Here is a 16,246-nt window from a genome sequence, read left to right on the forward strand (position 1 = left end):
TCTGGCTTGTGATGATATCGGGGATTGAACCCAGGACCTCAGATATGAAAAATTTACATAAGCACTATGCTATCTCCCCAGCCTTATGACCTTTTTATTTTTTTTAATTTTTACTATTTATTTTTTAAATCTTTGTTTATTGGATAGAGACAGCCAAAAGTAGAGAGAGAAGGGGGCGATAAGAGAAGGTGAGAGACAGAGTGACACCTGCAGCCCTGCCTCACCACTTTCAAAGCTTTCCCCATGCAGGTGGGGAACCGGGGCTCCAACCCAAGTCCTTGCGCATTACATGTGCTCTCAACCAGCTGAGCCACCACCCGGCTCCATGACCTTCTTAATATTAGCATGGAATGGCATCTCAAAGAAAAAGATTCTACTATGCATAATTGTGTTCATTTTATATATTTATCTTCTAATGTTAGTTATTTTATGATTCAGTTTATATTCAGCTTTTCAAAGTGAATGTTGATCACAGCACTGAGTATCTTCTAAAGAAAAATACTGGGAATTGGGCAGTAGCCCAGCAGGTTAAGCGCAGGTGGTGCAAAGCGCAAGGACCAGCGTTTTTAAGGATCCTGGTTCAAGCCCCTGGCTCCCCACCTGCTGGCAAGTTGCTTTACAGGAGCTGAAGCATGTCTGCAGGTGTCTGTCTTCCTCTCCTCTCTCCATTTCTCTCTGTCCTATCCGACAACGACGACATTAATGGCAACAACAATAAAACAACAAAGGCAACAAAAAGGGAAAATGAATAAATAAATATTTTTAAAAAGGGTCCACTTTTCCCTTAAAAAAAAAGGAAAATATTTATTGAAGGTCTTTTAAAATTGAGTTGCTTACAAATTGTTTTTACATAACATCAAGTTCTTCAAATTAGTACACATATACATTAAAAAGTCTCCAAAAACTTATTATTTTTTTATTATTATTAGATTTTTACCAGAGTACTGCTTAGCTCTGGCTTATGGTGGTGTCAAGGATTGAACCTGGGACTTTGGAGCCTCGGACATGAAAGTCTTTTTTGCAGAGCCTTTATGTTAGCCCTCCCCACCCTCTAAGATCACTTTAAATATAAATCTTTATATATTCACTTGAATACCAGCAGAAATACTCTTCAAAAGTCTTTTTAAAAAGACATTCCAGTATAACAAACTTATCCTTAAAATAAGACAACAATCCAGCATTCGACAGCTGCAAAGCTACAGCAAACCGGGATTTAAAAGGCCCCTTGTTCATTCTAACTGGAGGTCAGGGTCACAACTCACATGTCATTATTTTAAAAAATATTTTATTGCCGCTGCCAGTGGTAGGGTCAGGGGAAGTGGCGGCAGATGTCATGTCTGTCTGTTAAGGTGGCAAGAAGCCTCTGAAAACAGCCCAAGAAGCGAGCCAAGTAGATGGACGAGAAAGACAAGGCAGTCAAAAAGAAATGAAAAGTGCAGAAGAAACTAGAGGAACTAAAAGCGAAGACTGCAGGGAAAAGCCCCCTGGCCACAGGAGGAATTCAGAGATCTGGCAGAAATAAGCAGTTCCTTATGCCTGACGCAATGATTCTTTCTTCCATCCTGTTTTTCAACATTTGGATTCCCTTCCATAACATCAGCTGCTACCAAGAATAAGAATGACATTTTTTGGAACCTGTTGTAAACTGAAGAAAAAACTTACGTAAAACAAAAACAAAAAACAAAACTTCAGTTCTCACTCAGCTGCTCCTGAAGTCAGGATAACCCCCATCCAGAATCCTGCCAAGGTGCACTCTCCCATCATTGTTCTATACTAGATTGTGTGCCACTCACTTGAAATGAAAATATATATTTGATAGAAATTAAGAGGGAAAGGGGAGACAGCGAGCGAGAGACACCTGTAGCACTGCTTCACCACTTGCAAAGCTCCCCCCCCCCCCCGCCCCCAAGGTGCAGACTGTGGGCTTGAACGCGGGGCCCTGTGCACCGGAGCAAGTGCGCTCCGTCCGGTGCGCCACTGCTGGGCCCTCGCAGCACGTGTTTGAACGCGAGGGACACCGCGCATCCTCCGAGCACGTTGCGGCGTTTCCGCAACTCTCCGCTTTCACTCTGGGGAGCGCAGCCTCCGCACCGCACCGCCCGGCTGGCGCCCTTGCTGCGCCCGTCTCCGCGGCTCGTCCTCGCCGCCGCTAGGAACAGGCTCACGGCTCCGCTTTCCGCTGCTCCGGCCGCTTCCTGCTGCAGTTCGCAGCGGCCGCTGTGGGAGCGGGTGGCCGGCGCCAGCCCGGAGAAAGTCGGGAGCGAGCCGGGCAAGGTCCGGCCTTTCTCCGGCCGCCGGGGCGCTTGCGGGCGCGGGGCCGGGACTCGCCTCGGCCTCCCCCCGGGAGCCGAGCTCTGCACTCGACTCCAAGTGCGCTTTGAAAATGAGCAGTTAAAAAAAAAAAAAAAAAAAATGGAGCTGCGCCACGTCGTGCAAACAGGAGGGAAGAAGGGAGAGTGCTGTGTGCGCGAGGGCCCCAATGGAGCAGAAATAAAGGAGGAGCACGGGGTGACGGGCTGCTCATCCACTTATTCTGGGCCCGGGCGCCAGGCCTCTGGGCGCGGTTACGGGGGTGAGAGGCGCGGGCGCGAGGGTCTCCGGCGGCGGAAGTGGGGGGCGGCCCCCTCCCCCCGGTCTCGGCCCAGCCCTCAGGGCGCCTCCTGGGGGTTCGGAGCCGCCGTCCTCGCCTCGCTCTGGGGGTGGCGGGGAGGAGGGCACCGCGCCCCGGGTCGACGGGAGGCATCTCCCAGGCGACCGGCGCCGCAACAAGATGGCGGACGATAGAGAAAGGGAAGGCGCAGGTAAGAGCCGCCGGGAGCGGCCGCCCACCTGCCCCGAGCCAGGTGGGGACCGGCCGCCTTCCCCGTGGAGCCGGGAATCCCACCCCCTGGGAGCGGGCGGCCCGAGTCGGGGGGCGGCGGCCGGGCGGCGGGAGCGGGCCTCCCGCCTTCCCGCCCCGCCTCGCGGCCCCGCTCGCTCCCTCCCTCCCCCGTCGCGCGAACTGCGGCGCTGCGCCCGTTGGGCCTAATTGCGTCCGGCTGGAGGGCCGCGGGGGCGCCGTCTCCGCCCCTCGCCGCGGAGCCTGGTCCCCCGGGCGCCCCACCCACACGGCTATGGCTCCGGGCTCCACCCGCGTGGAAACCCCGCCCGGCCCAGGCAGACTGCGTTCGCCGCCTCCATTTTGCCTCCCGAGCGGGGACGTGGGCGGCGGCCTGGAGGTCACCGCCGCCCCCGCGCGCCCTCCACCGGGAACCCGAAGAGCGCGCTCGAGCCCCGGGAGGGACAAAGAAATAGTCGTACTGATGACATTACAGGACAATGATATAAGTAAAAAGCAAACCCAAATTCATGAATTACCTTAGTTTGCAAGACCTTCGGTTGCTTTTCATGTAGCGGAAGTCCTTAAAAGCTCCACGTTCTGTTGATATTTGTCAAGCTCATTTCAAAGACATTGCAGTAGCGAACAGCTTATAAATAAATACAATGTCCCTTTGTTTCCTGAGTGCTCACACCACATCAGCACGCTGCCCCTGCCCCCAACGTAGCACGAAGTGTGAGCAGGGCAACTAATGTTGATGAGCGACGTTTTTAGGGATTTGATCACTGGCTATGGTAGATCAGAAGAACACAAAAAACTCAAAAGTTCACCTATAACAGCAGTATTATTATTTTCCCCTAATCTCAAACTCAGAATTATATCTTGCCTTTTTTTTTTTTTTTTTTTTTAAGTTTTTAAAACTATTAGAGACAGCCAGAAATAGCGAGGGAAGGCGGTGACAGAGAGGGAGAGACACCTGCAGCCCTGTTTCACCACTTGTGAAGCTTTCCCCCTACAGGTGGGGACTTGGGGGCTCGAACCTGGTTCCTTGCGCACTGTAACGTGCACTCAACCAGGTGCGCCGCCACCCCGCCCCTCTGTTGCTTTTTCTAAGATGTCCTTAATTAATTTTATGGTGTTGTTTTAAAACTATAAGGTGCGCCTTAAAGGATCCCTTTTTTGAGGAGATAGAGTGGTTATACAGAGATTTTCATAATTGAAGCACCAGAGATCCCAGGTTCAATCCCCAGCACCACCAAAAGCCAGAGCTGAGCAGAACTCTGGTAAATAAGGATTCCTTTTCTTTTGAAAATTAATATAAAACATCCTCACCCCCCCCCCCCCCGAAACCCAATGATTTAGCTACTTTGAGGCCCATTGGATAAAGCCCCGTACACTCAAGCATAAGATTCTGAGCTCTACCCAACTCTCAAGTGTGATACTCTGGTTTTCCTTCACATAAATAATAAAGTAAATCTTAAAAAAAAGAAAAGAAAAAATGAATTTCTCTTCCTGAGTTACTGAATCAGTTTGCATTTTAATACATATGTAGTAAAGTGTGAGAAGCATTTCACTTCTGAACAATTTGAAGGCTATGATGAAATAAAGGTATGCTAATAAAAAAGGTATGCTGTCTGAGGATAAATTAGAGACTCACTTGATGATATTGTCTTTGTGTGGACATATTCTGCTCCTTACACCAGATTCTCAATCAACTCTGAAGGTTCAGAAATTACACCTGACTAATTAAAATTGATCAGGCCTGGGAGTGGGGCGGCAGTGCAGCGGGTTAAGCGCATGTGGCACAATGCGCAAGGACCGGCAGAAGGATTCCGGTTCGAGCCCCAGCTCCCCACCTGCAGGGGAGTCGCTTCACAGGCGGTGAAGCAGGTCTGCAGGTGTCTATCTTTCTCTCCCCTTCTCTGTCTTCCCCTCCTCTGTCCGTTTCTCTCTGTCCTATCCAACAACAACGACATCAGTAACAACAACAAAACAAAAAGGGCAACAAAAGGGAATAAATAAATACTAAAAAAAAAAAAAAATTGATCAGGCTTGGCAGCCTCGTGCCACGTGCGCTTAACTCACTGCGCTATGGCCTGACTCCCAGCTTCCTAGTTTCACTTTAAGTTAACTTAATGATAAATGGTGTAAATTTAAATAATGGTATAAAATAGGGATACCGATTTTTTCTTTTTTAAAATTTATTCCTGTTTGTTGACCACGTTGTTTTATTGTAGTTATTATTGTTGTTGTTATTGATGTCATCATTGTTGGATAGAACAGAGAGAAATGGAGAGAGGAGGGGAAGACAGAGAGGGGGAGAGAAAGATAGACACCTGCAGACCTGCTTCACCACTTGTGAAGTGACGCCCCTGCAGGTGGGGAGAGGGATACTGATGTTTTGGTTTTTTTTTTTTAAATATTTATTTATTCCCTTTTGTTGCCCTTGTTGTTTTATTGTTGTAGTCGTTGTTGGATAGGACAGAGAGAAATGGAGAGAGGAGGGGAAGACTGAGAGGGGGAGAGAAAGATAGACACCTACAGGCCTGCTTCACCGCCTGTGAAGCGACTCCCCTGCAGGTGGGGAGCCGGGGGCTGGAACTGGGATCCTTACGTGGGTCCTTCGGCTTTGCACCAGGTGCGCTTAACCTGCTGTGCTACCACCCGACTCCCGATACTGATGTTTTTATCTGATCCTACCACCAGTATTGCAGTTTTGTCAATTGTAGCAGTGTGAGTCTTACATTTTTGCTCTCTAGTAGGTTTCAGTTCCAAATTCCATATTTGTTACGTCTCTCTAGTTTCTCTTATTCTTGCATAGTACCTTAGTCCTTTTTAGTCTATCAGGACATTGATTGCTTCAAAAAGGACCTGGATTATGTGCAAAAATTCACTATCTGTATCACTAATCCCATCCCTAATTCCCTGTGCAACCTTTTCCTCTTCTTGTATAGCAGGAGAAACACAAGTGATCAAAACAGAAAAACTCTTGATTTCCTGACATGCACATTCATCTTTGTGTAATGGATTATTACATAGTCTCTGAGTTTGGTTTACTTTTTATTTTCTATCATGTTGAAAATCTGGTTATCTGGTTATTAATTCTCCACTTAAAACTGTTAAAAAGTATTTTTTCCTTTGCCTTAGGACAACCAAACCCTCTTACAGAATGCACTAGAATGTTTCATTTCTCCAGGTCTTTTTCTGACTCATATATTCATACGTACTGTACTTCATAGAAAAGGTTGAGCACTTGGAGAGTAGCTCCATGGATGGTGGAGCAGTGCTCTACTGTCACTTCTCTCTTTGTGTGTTTCTCTCTCAAAACAAAAACAAAACAAAACAAAACAAAAATCCCTGCAAGATGATGAAGGAGGAGAAGAGGAAGAAAAATCTGGGTGGAGGCTATTCAGCGGTGTCTCATGTATAAGAAGTCCTGAGTTTATTCCTAGACCATATATAAATAAGGAAGAGAGAGGGAGATCTTCTGATTTATTATTTGCTTATAGACCTCTAGAAAATAGGGAGTCGGGCAGTAGTGCAGCGCGTTAAGCGCAGGTGGCACAAAATGTAAGGACTGGCGGCGGCATAAGGATCCCGGTTCGAGCCCCCAGCTCCCCACCTGCAGGGGAGTCGCTTCACAAGCGGTGAAGCAGGTCTGCAGGTGTCTATCTTTCTCTCTCCTCTCTGTCTTCCCCTCCTCTGTCCATTTCTCTCTGTCCTATCCAACAATAATGACATCAATAACTACAACAATAAAACAAGGGCAACAAAAGGGAATAAATAAATATTTTAAAAAATTTAAAAAAACCTCTAGAAAATAAATAGAAATTTAAAAACAGGGCAGGGGAGATAGTGTAACGTTTATGTGAAAATACTTTCATGCCTGAGTTACCAAAGTCCTAGGTTCAGTCCCCTAACCATCTTATGATGGTTCAGCACAGCTGTGCAGTGCTATGGTATCTGTCTCTGTCTCTATTTCTATCTTTCATTAAAATAAAAAAATAAAATATATTAAAAATAAGTTTGGGGAGGAAGAACACACAAGTGTTATTTCACATACACCATATTAATATGCTGCATATATTATCAACATACTGTTATACTATCAATGTACTGTATATGTCACTTGATGTTGACTTTGACCACCTGGGTGATATATATAGCATTTGTCAGGCTTCTCTGCTGTGCTCTGGTGCCTGAGAATTGAACCAAAGACCTCATACTGATTCCCTATTACTAAGTTACATTCTTAGCCTTAACTCAAGTGATTTTTTTTTTTTTTTAATGTGCCAAGGAATGAATGTGGTGACTCATAATTGTGTGATGCAATACCATTCAGTGGCTTCCCTGGCCCAATTTTTTAGTCTTTGTGTTTTTTAGAAGAAAATAAAGACAGAGGAAAGGTGCAACACTGCTCCACCATTCATGGGGCTTCTATGTGCTTCTGGAACTTGACTCCAGGGTCTCACCACCAGCAGACTGTGAGGTCTCTGGATGGGCTATGTCCTGACCCTCAAATGAAAAAAAAAAATGTGTTTCTATCTGTGTGTGTGTGTGTGTGTGGGGGTGTAAATCTAGGATCTCATATGCAAAGCAGATGCTATAAGACTGAGATATATCCCTGGCTTCTTCTCCTGTGTAAAGTTACTCTTTTTTTTCTTCTTTCTATATTATATGTCTTTCTCCTTCTGACTTATTTTACTTGACTTCTTCCTGTTTCATCCATGCTGTTACAAATGACAACATTCCATTTTTTTCTTAGAGCTGAGTCACTTTTTTGTATGACCAAGTTTTCTTTAGCTATTCACTTTTTAAAAAAATATTATTACTTTATTATCTTTACTTATTTATTGGATAGAGACAACCAGAAATCGAGAAGGGAGGGAGAGAGACAAGAGACACATGCAGCCTTGCTTCACCACTTGTGAAGCTTTCCCCCTGCAGGTGGGGACCAGGGGCTTGAACCTGGGTCCTTGAACACTGTAACATATGCGCTCAACCAGGTATGCCACTATCCATCCCCCCCCCAAATTATTTATTATTGGACAGAGACAGAGAGAAATTGGGAGGGGAGGGGGAGATAGAGAAGGAGAGAGTCAGACACCTGCAGCCCTGCTTCATTACTTGTGAAGCTTTCCCCCTGCAGGTGGGGACCAGGGGCTTGAACCTGGGTCCTTGCACACTGTAACACGTGCACTTAACCAGGTGCACCACCGCCTGGCCCCTAACCATTCACTTTTCATTGGATATTTGGGTGGTTTCTTTATCTTGTCTGTTATAGAGCTGTAATGAACACAGTAGTGCTGGGGCTTGAACCTGTACCCTGGGCATGACAATGCAGATTCCTTACATGATGAACTATCTCCCTGGTTCATCAGTTTTAAATGCCTTTCCTACATAGTGTTTGAAATTCACCAGAGTGACATATTCAAGAGACAGATCCAGATAGAAGCTATAGTATCCTGTATAATCTAACTCAGAAGTGAAATGCCATGATTTTTTCAATATCAAATGGTATGTATAGGTATAATATTGGAGAACACCACACAGTAGTGCTAAAGTTAGAGTTGGGTCCCCAAAGGTGGGGACCATTTTGGAAGCTGGCTACCACTGTCCTCACTGTGACTCTCCTCTTACTCAGATGAATTACATATTCCCCACATGAAAATATATTTACCTGCTTCCAAGTCCCACAAAAACCTGAATCCATTATAGCATCAACTAAATGTCTAGAAAGTCATATTTAAATCAAGCTCAAATGTAGCCTGAAGATAGAACAATGGAGGACTGGGGAGACAGCATAATGACTGTGTAAAGAGACTCTTATGCCTGAGGCTCCAAAATCCCAGGTTCAATCCCCAGCACCACCATAAGCCAGAGCTGAGCAGTGCTCCGGTAGCTTTCTGTGTATATCTTTCTCTGTGTCATTAAAAATAAATAAGTAGGGGGCTGGCGGTAGCGTAGTGGGTTAACTGCACATGGCACAAAGTGCAAGGGCTGGCTTAAGGATCCTGGTTCAAGCCCCCAGCTCCCCACCTGCAGGGGGTCGCTTCGCAAGTGGTGAAGCAGGTCTGCAGGTGTCTATCTCTCCTCTCTACCTTCCCCTCTTCTCTCAATTTCTCTCTTTCCTATCCAACAACAACAACAGCTATGACAATAATAACAATAATAACTACAACAAGTACAACAAAAGGGCAACAAAATGGGAAGAGTAGCCTCCAGGAGCAGTGGATTCGTAGTGCAGGCACCGAGTCCCAGCAATAAACCTGGAGGCAAAAATAAAAAAATAATAAATAAATAAATAACATTTTAAAAAAGAGAGACAGCACAGTGGATTAAGTGTTAGACTCTCAAGTATCAGGTCCTGAATTCAACCACAAGCATTGCCTGTGCCAGAGTGATGCTCTGGTTCTCTTCCCACCTCCCATTCTCATTAATACATAAATAAATCTTTTTTTAAAAAAGGAAAAAGACGGAGTTGGCCGGTAGTGCAGCGGGTTAAGCACAAGTGGCACAAAGCACAAGGACCAGCGTAAAGATCCTGGTTCCAGCCCCCGGCTCCCCACCTGCAGGGGAGTCACTTCACAGGTGGTGATGCAGGTCTGCGGGTGTCTGTCTTTCTCTCCCCGTCTCTGTCTTTCCCTCTTCTCTCCATTTCTCTCTGTCCTATCCAGCAACAACAACGTCAATAATAACTACAACAATAAAGCAACAAGGGCAATAAAAGGAAATATAATTTTTTGAAAAAGGAAAAAGAAAGAAAAGTCAATCTGGGAGCGGGGTGGTGGTTCACCCCACTAAGTGCCCATATCACCAAGCTCAAGGACCAGGGTTTGAGCCCTAGCTCCCCACCTACAGGAGGGATGCTTCAGAAGTGGTAAAACAGATCTGCATATGTTATCTTTCTCTCTACCCTCTCTACTTCCCTCTCTATCTCCTCCTCCTCTCTCAATTTACCTCTGTCCTATCTAATAAAAATTAGAAAGAAGAAAAATAAAAAGGAGAATGGCCTCCAGGAGCATTGGATTCATAATGCTGGCACCAAGCTCCATCAATAACCCTGGTGGAAGAGAATTGAAAAAAAAATTTTTCTTGACTATTTATTTATTTTTATTTATTTTTTATTTGTTTGTTTATTTTTATTTATTTAAGAAAGGAGACATTAACAAAATCATAGGATGGGGGGTTACAACTCCACACAATTCCCGCCACCCAATCTCCATATCCCACCCCCTCCCCAATAGCTTTCCCATTCTCTATCCCTCTGGGAGCATGGGTCGTTGTGGGTTGCAGAAGGTGGGAGGTCTGGCTTCTGTAATTGCTTCCCTGCTGAACATGGGTTTTGACTGGTCGATCCATACTCCCAGTCTGCCTCTCTCTTTCCCTAGTAGGGTGGGTCTCTGGGGAAGCAGAGCTCCAGGACACATTGGTGGGCATCCTGGCTGGCATCCTGATGGCATCTGGAACCTGGTGGCTGAAAAGAGAGTTAACATACAAAGCCAAACAAATTGTTGAAGAATCATGGACCCAAAGGTTGGAATAGTGGAGATGAGGTGTTGGGGGGTACTCACTGCAAACTCTAGTGTACTACTGCTTTCAGGTATATATTTGCCCTAGTTTATGGATACGTGTGAACATATGCTCTATCTCCTGGAACCTGGACTATATCTAGGTTTTGGGACTTTGTTAGGAAGTGAACCACCTGGGATGGAATTAGATAATACTATGAAGGAAAGGTCTCACCCGAGTGATGAAGCTGAAGGGTTGTCGTTCCACACCTGAAATCTCTGGACACAGTCTGAAGTGAAGCATGCTGGGGTGGCACTCGTTGTGTTGAAGGTAGAATGTCTTGTCAACGAAGTCAGGCTCCTGGTCACCCATTTGTCATGGTCCCATTGACAGGATGCACAGAACCCCCTTAGAGTCTGGTGTTTGTGGGACCTCTCTGTCACATTAAAAAGCAGTGGTTCCTGCTACCACCACCAATATCCTCCACAGTCCCCTTGCACTGGAGGAAGTCCACAGTGGGTGCGGTGTTCTCTGCATCGATCAGATGGGGGTGAGGGAGCTCCTTGGGGGAGAGTCTGCCTCACCACCCGTGAAGAGACTCCTTCTGGGGGTCAAACCCAGATCCTTGCACTGTCCTTGCACTTTGCGTTATCGACTATTTATTTATTTATTTATTTATTTATTTATTTATTTAACTGCTCAACTCTGGCTTATGGTGGTTCAGGGGATTGAACCTGGGACAATGGAGCCTCAGGCATGAGAATCTGTTTGTATAACCATTCTGCTATCTACCTCCACCTCTTGACTATTAAGCACACATCCTTGACTGCACTTTTGATCTGTGGGATAAGTTATTTACCATTACCACATAGCATACATAAGATGGTGGGTAGGCCAAGCAAAAGATAACCTTATAGTTACTAATATTAAAAAGGGTTATTAGCAAACTGTAAGATTGATCTGGGCAAATATTGATAGGTTATTAATTAGGATTTAGTTGTTTTGTTCAAAAGTATCTAGCTTTTTGTTTTTTTGCCTCCAGGGTTATTGTTGGGGCTCAGTGCCTGCTGCACCAGGAGTCCACTGCTCTCAGAGGCTATTTTTTTCCCCTTTTGTTGTCCTTGTTGTTTTATCATTGTTATGGTTATTATTATTGTTGTTATTGATATAGTAGTTGTTGGATAGGACAGAGAGAAATGGAGAGAGGAGAGGGAAGACAGAGGGGGGGAGAGAAAGATAGACACCTGCAGACCTACTTCACTGCCTGTGAAGCGACCCCCTGTAGGTGGGGAGCCAAGGGCTTGAACCGGGATCCTTATAGCAGTCCTTGTGCTTTGCACCATGTGCACTTAACCCATTGCGCTACCACCCAACCCCCAAGTATCTAGCTTTTAACTTGGCCTTCTGGACTCTTGGTTCTACTCTCTCGCATTTCCCCTTTTTTGAGAGCTAGTACATGTTTTGAACTAAGCAGTTTTCTAAGCCTGTCTCCTAGTGATAGAATTTTTCTGAGCCTAAAACCTTTTTGGTTTTCATTTTGTACTGTTGGTACAACACCTCTGTCCAAATTGGAGGTGTTTCTACAAATACAATTCTCTTAAAATTTTATGGGTTCCCCTCTGAATTATACTATTAGGCAAAAGTTACATTGTTATTTGAGATAAGTCATTCTCTACCTTGGTTTTCTGTCGAGAGGTGCTGAAAGACATTAGACTTTCATTTGAAGTATTATTTATTGAAAAGTTCTGTTAGACATACCCTTAACATACACTCTTATTTATTTATTTATTTAATTTATTTATATAAACACACACACACACGTGTGTATGTGTGTGTGTGTGTGTGTGTATTTTTTTTTTTTCCTTTTAGTTGCTAACAGGGTTATCACTGGGGCTGGGTGCCTATACAAGAAATCCACCAAGCCATTTTTCTCCTTTATCTGATAGGACAGAGAGAAATTGAGATGAGAAGACAAAGAGAGAGAAAGAGAGAGAGAGAGAGAGAGAGAGAGAGAGAGAGGGACATCTGCAATACTGCTTTACCACTTGTGAAGCTTAACCTATCCCCCATGGGGATTGAGGACTTGAACCCTGGTGTTGCACTTTGTAATGTGTGCATTTAACCCAGTCCACCACCACTTGGGCCCCACCTTCAAACTCTTTAGAGATTCTTTTCTAATCTGAATGATGACTCAAGACATCAAATTTGATCTCTGAGGTCTTAACAAAGGATTCTGCTGCCACATACTTAATTTCATATTTAGACTGTTTTCCTGGCTGTGCCCCAAGTTTGGTTTTTGCCCAGAGGCCATTTCTTATCTTAGCATCTGTTGCCATCTGGAGAGGAAGGGAATTTTTACAATGAGCAACTCTTGGCTTTTTATTCAACAGTCTTTCCTGTAGGTTATCTTCCTCTTCTTGCATCTCATTATATGCGGCAGCAGAAACCAGGAGCCTTCAATGCTTACTCTAGGAATGTTTTCATTTAGATTACCCCGTTCATTAGGCATGTGCTCTACTTCTAATATTAAGAGTAAAACTTCTGCTATTTAGAGAAAGGATCCCCCTTTGGAGCTTCGAGTGTGATTTCCTCATTTCATTTGAGCTCTGACCTATAGCTTATCCAAAGGTCATCAGCTGACGACTCGAAAGTTTTCTTCACATTAAAAAAAAAAAGTTTGGGGGTCGGGCGGTGGCGCAGTAGGTTAAGCACACGTGGCGCAAAGCACAGGGACCGACGTAAGGATCCCGGTTCGAGACCCCGGCTCTGCACCTGCAGGGGAGTCGCTTCATAGGCGGTGAAGCAGGTCTGCAGGTGTCTATCTTTCTCTCCCCCTCTCTCTCTGTCTTCCCCTCCTCTCTCCATTTCTCTCTGTCCTATTGAACAACAAAGCAACGTCAACAATGGCTATGATAACCGCAACGAGGCTGCAACAACTAGGGCAACAAAAAGGGGGGAAAATGGCCTCCAGGAGCGGTGGATTCATGGTGCAGGCACCGAGCCCAGCAATAACCCTGAAGGAAAAAAAAAAGTTTTTCTGAGAAATGTTACACATGTACAAACTATTGTATTTACTGGCAACTATAAAACATTAATCCCCCAATAAAGAAAAAAATGTTTAAAATGTTAAAAGAGTGGGTAAGAATTCCATTGTGCTATTGTCTTTGTATTTAAATATGGATTTTCTTCAGCATACTTGTGTTAAACATTTCTTCCTCTTGGTTTAGCATTTTCCTCCTTAGAACATTTAAACCAAACATATACTTGACTTTCATTTTCATATATGGACACCTCTGTTCAGTTAGATTACCTTCTCCATACAGCTCTCTTTAAAAAAAAATCACTTATTGGGAGTTGGGGTAGCAGGTGGCACAAAGCACAAGGACCAGCGTTAAGGATCCCAGTGCCAGCCCCTGGCTCCCCACCTGCAGGGGAGTCACTTCACTATGGTGAAGCAGGTCTGCAGGTGTCTATCTTTCTCTCCTCCTTTCTGTCTTCCCTTCCTCTCTCCATTTCTCTCTGTCCTGTCCAACAACGATGACAACAATAATAGCTACAACAATAAAAAAACAAGGGCAACAAAAGGGAATAAATAAATAAATAAATAAATTTTTAAAAAATCACTTTATTGGCCTGGTGGTGGCACACCTGGTTGAATGCACATGTTATAGTGCTCAAGGACCCAGGTTCAAGACCCTGGTCCCCACCTGCAGGGGGAAAGCTTCATGAGTGGTGAAGCAGTGCTGCAAGTGTTTATCTCTCTCCCCTTTTTTTTTTTTAAGACTTATTTATTTATTTCCTTTTTGTTGCCCTTGTTTCCATTGTTGTTGTAGTTATTATTGTTGTTGATGTCGTCGTTGTTGGATAGGACAGAGAGAAATGGAGAGACGAGGGGAAGACAGAGAGGGGGAGAGAAAGATAGACACCTGCAGACCTGCTTCACCATAGTGAAGGGACCCCCTGTAGGTAGGGAGCTGGAGGCTCGAACCAGGATTCTTCTGCCGGACCTTGCGCTTTGCGTCACGCGCGCTTAACCCGCTGTGCTACCGTCGGACTCCCTCTCTCCCTCTTTATTACCCCCATCTACTCTCAATTTCTGGTTGTCTCTATCAAATAAATAAAGGTAATAAAAATTAAAAAAATCACTTTCTATTGAGGAAATGTTTATAGGCTTGTCACCACAGGGGTCCAGTTCCATATTGCACCATGGTAGGTGTCATACCTCACCGTCTACCGTCCACCGTACCCCTCTTAGCACCCAGCGTTTTCCCCTGAGTTGGTGGATCTGCTCAGTGCCCACAGTGTACTAAGGTTTCATCTTGCTTTGTTTCTTAGGTTTCATCTATGAGTGAGGTTGTTTAGTATTCTAGCTGTGTCCTTAATCTTTATCTATCCTTTCTTTTTGTCTTCTTCTCCTTTTTTTTTTCCGTTAGCCACTATACCACCAAGGATACCTGTCTTTTCTTACTCCGGCTCACTACTCTGGGACCTCTAAGTTATAAATAACCTTCCTGGGGTGGGGTGGGGTTAACATAATTGTTATGCAAAGAGACTCTCATGCTTGAGGCTCCAAAGTCCCCAGGGCACTACCACAAGCCAGCTGAGTAGCATTCTGGTATAAAATAAATAAATAAATACATACATGAATAAATATAAATAAATAATAACCCTTCCTTACAGTTGCTCATTTTATAGGACACTTCTCTCACCTCTTTTTCTTCATTGAATCCTGGCTTTCTTTTTTGGAAGACTTTCTCCTCTGGGGAACTTCTTGAATAAGGGTATTCATTCGTGGTCCGGGAGGTGGCTCAGTGATAAAGCTTTGGTCACTCAAGCATGAGGTCCCAAGTTGGATCCCCGGCAGCACATGTGCCAGAGTGATGTCTGGTTCTTTCTCTCTCCTCCTTTCTCATAAATAAATAAAATCTTAAAAAAAAAAAAAAAGGGTATTCATTCTCCCATGACCTTTTGTCTTCAAGTCAGTAAGTTGAATCAGCCTTCTTCCAATTCCAAAATAATGCTCTTTAGTTCTTACGCTTTTTTCTTCCTTTCATATTTGCCAGTTTTTCGCCTTTGTTGTTGTAATTTACCAGTCTCCTTCTAACTTATTTCTTATTGATAAATGAGTTTGACACTTCCTTATCTATTTTCTCTTTCTTTCTTTCTTTCCTTCTTTCTTTCCTTCTTTCTTTCCTTCTTTCTTTCTTTCTTTCCTTCTTTCTTTCTTTTTTTTCTTTCCTTATCTAACTTCTATCCAACTCAAGTTCCACCATTAGTCTGGGTAACTTCAGTGACCAGGTACGCATGCAGAGTACATGATTTGTAATTCTTTGTCCTTTATTTCTATTCCTTTTCATCATACTACACTCATGGCTAGACCTTGTGAGACACTGAAATCTTTAGTTTTGGGGGCTGAGCAGTAGCAGAGCAGCGCAGCGGGCTAAGTGCATATAGCACAAAGCCCAAGGACCTGTGTAAGGATCCTGGTTCAAGTCCTGGGCTCCCCATTTGCAAGGGGGGTTGCTTCAGAAGTGGTGAAGCAGATCTGCAGGTGTCTTTCTCTCCCCCACTCTTCTTCCCCTCCTCTCTCCATTTCTCTCTGTCCTATCCAACAACGACAGCATTGGATCGACCTTCCCGTGGTGCATCCCGTGAGTACCCATTCATTGGGGAAACTGACGATCCTTCCTAGCCGACTGAATCCACATAGATCCCAGTCACTTTCAAAGCCAGTAACAAGCAGCTCCTGACAGCTTTCAAGCTGTTGGTCCTGCTCTTCGAGTCCTCCAACTTAATGTTGAGGGGCTGTCCTTTGCCAAACGCGTTCTTATTGGTCAATTGGCGATACAGCATCAAGCAGATGTTATGTGCCTACAAAAAACACATATAGCAGTCGATGAAGCTGCTCGATTCACC

At 44.7% G+C, this 16,246-nt stretch overlaps 1 protein-coding gene across 1 annotated transcript in view; it reads left to right on the plus strand.

Annotated features, from left to right (window-relative positions):
* Positions 1-2,623: 2,623 nt before the first annotated feature.
* Positions 2,624-16,246, plus strand: part of EFCAB2 (EF-hand calcium binding domain 2) — a 94,040-nt gene continuing 80,417 nt past the window's right edge. Inside the window, exon 1 of the mRNA XM_060192109.1 lies at positions 2,624-2,801. Coding sequence (XP_060048092.1) covers positions 2,771-2,801 — 31 coding nt within the window. The 5' untranslated portion in view covers positions 2,624-2,770. The remainder of the gene's footprint in view (positions 2,802-16,246) is intronic.

This window comes from Erinaceus europaeus, chromosome 6, assembly GCF_950295315.1.
Source record: "Erinaceus europaeus chromosome 6, mEriEur2.1, whole genome shotgun sequence".
Lineage (NCBI taxonomy): Eukaryota > Metazoa > Chordata > Mammalia > Eulipotyphla > Erinaceidae > Erinaceus > Erinaceus europaeus.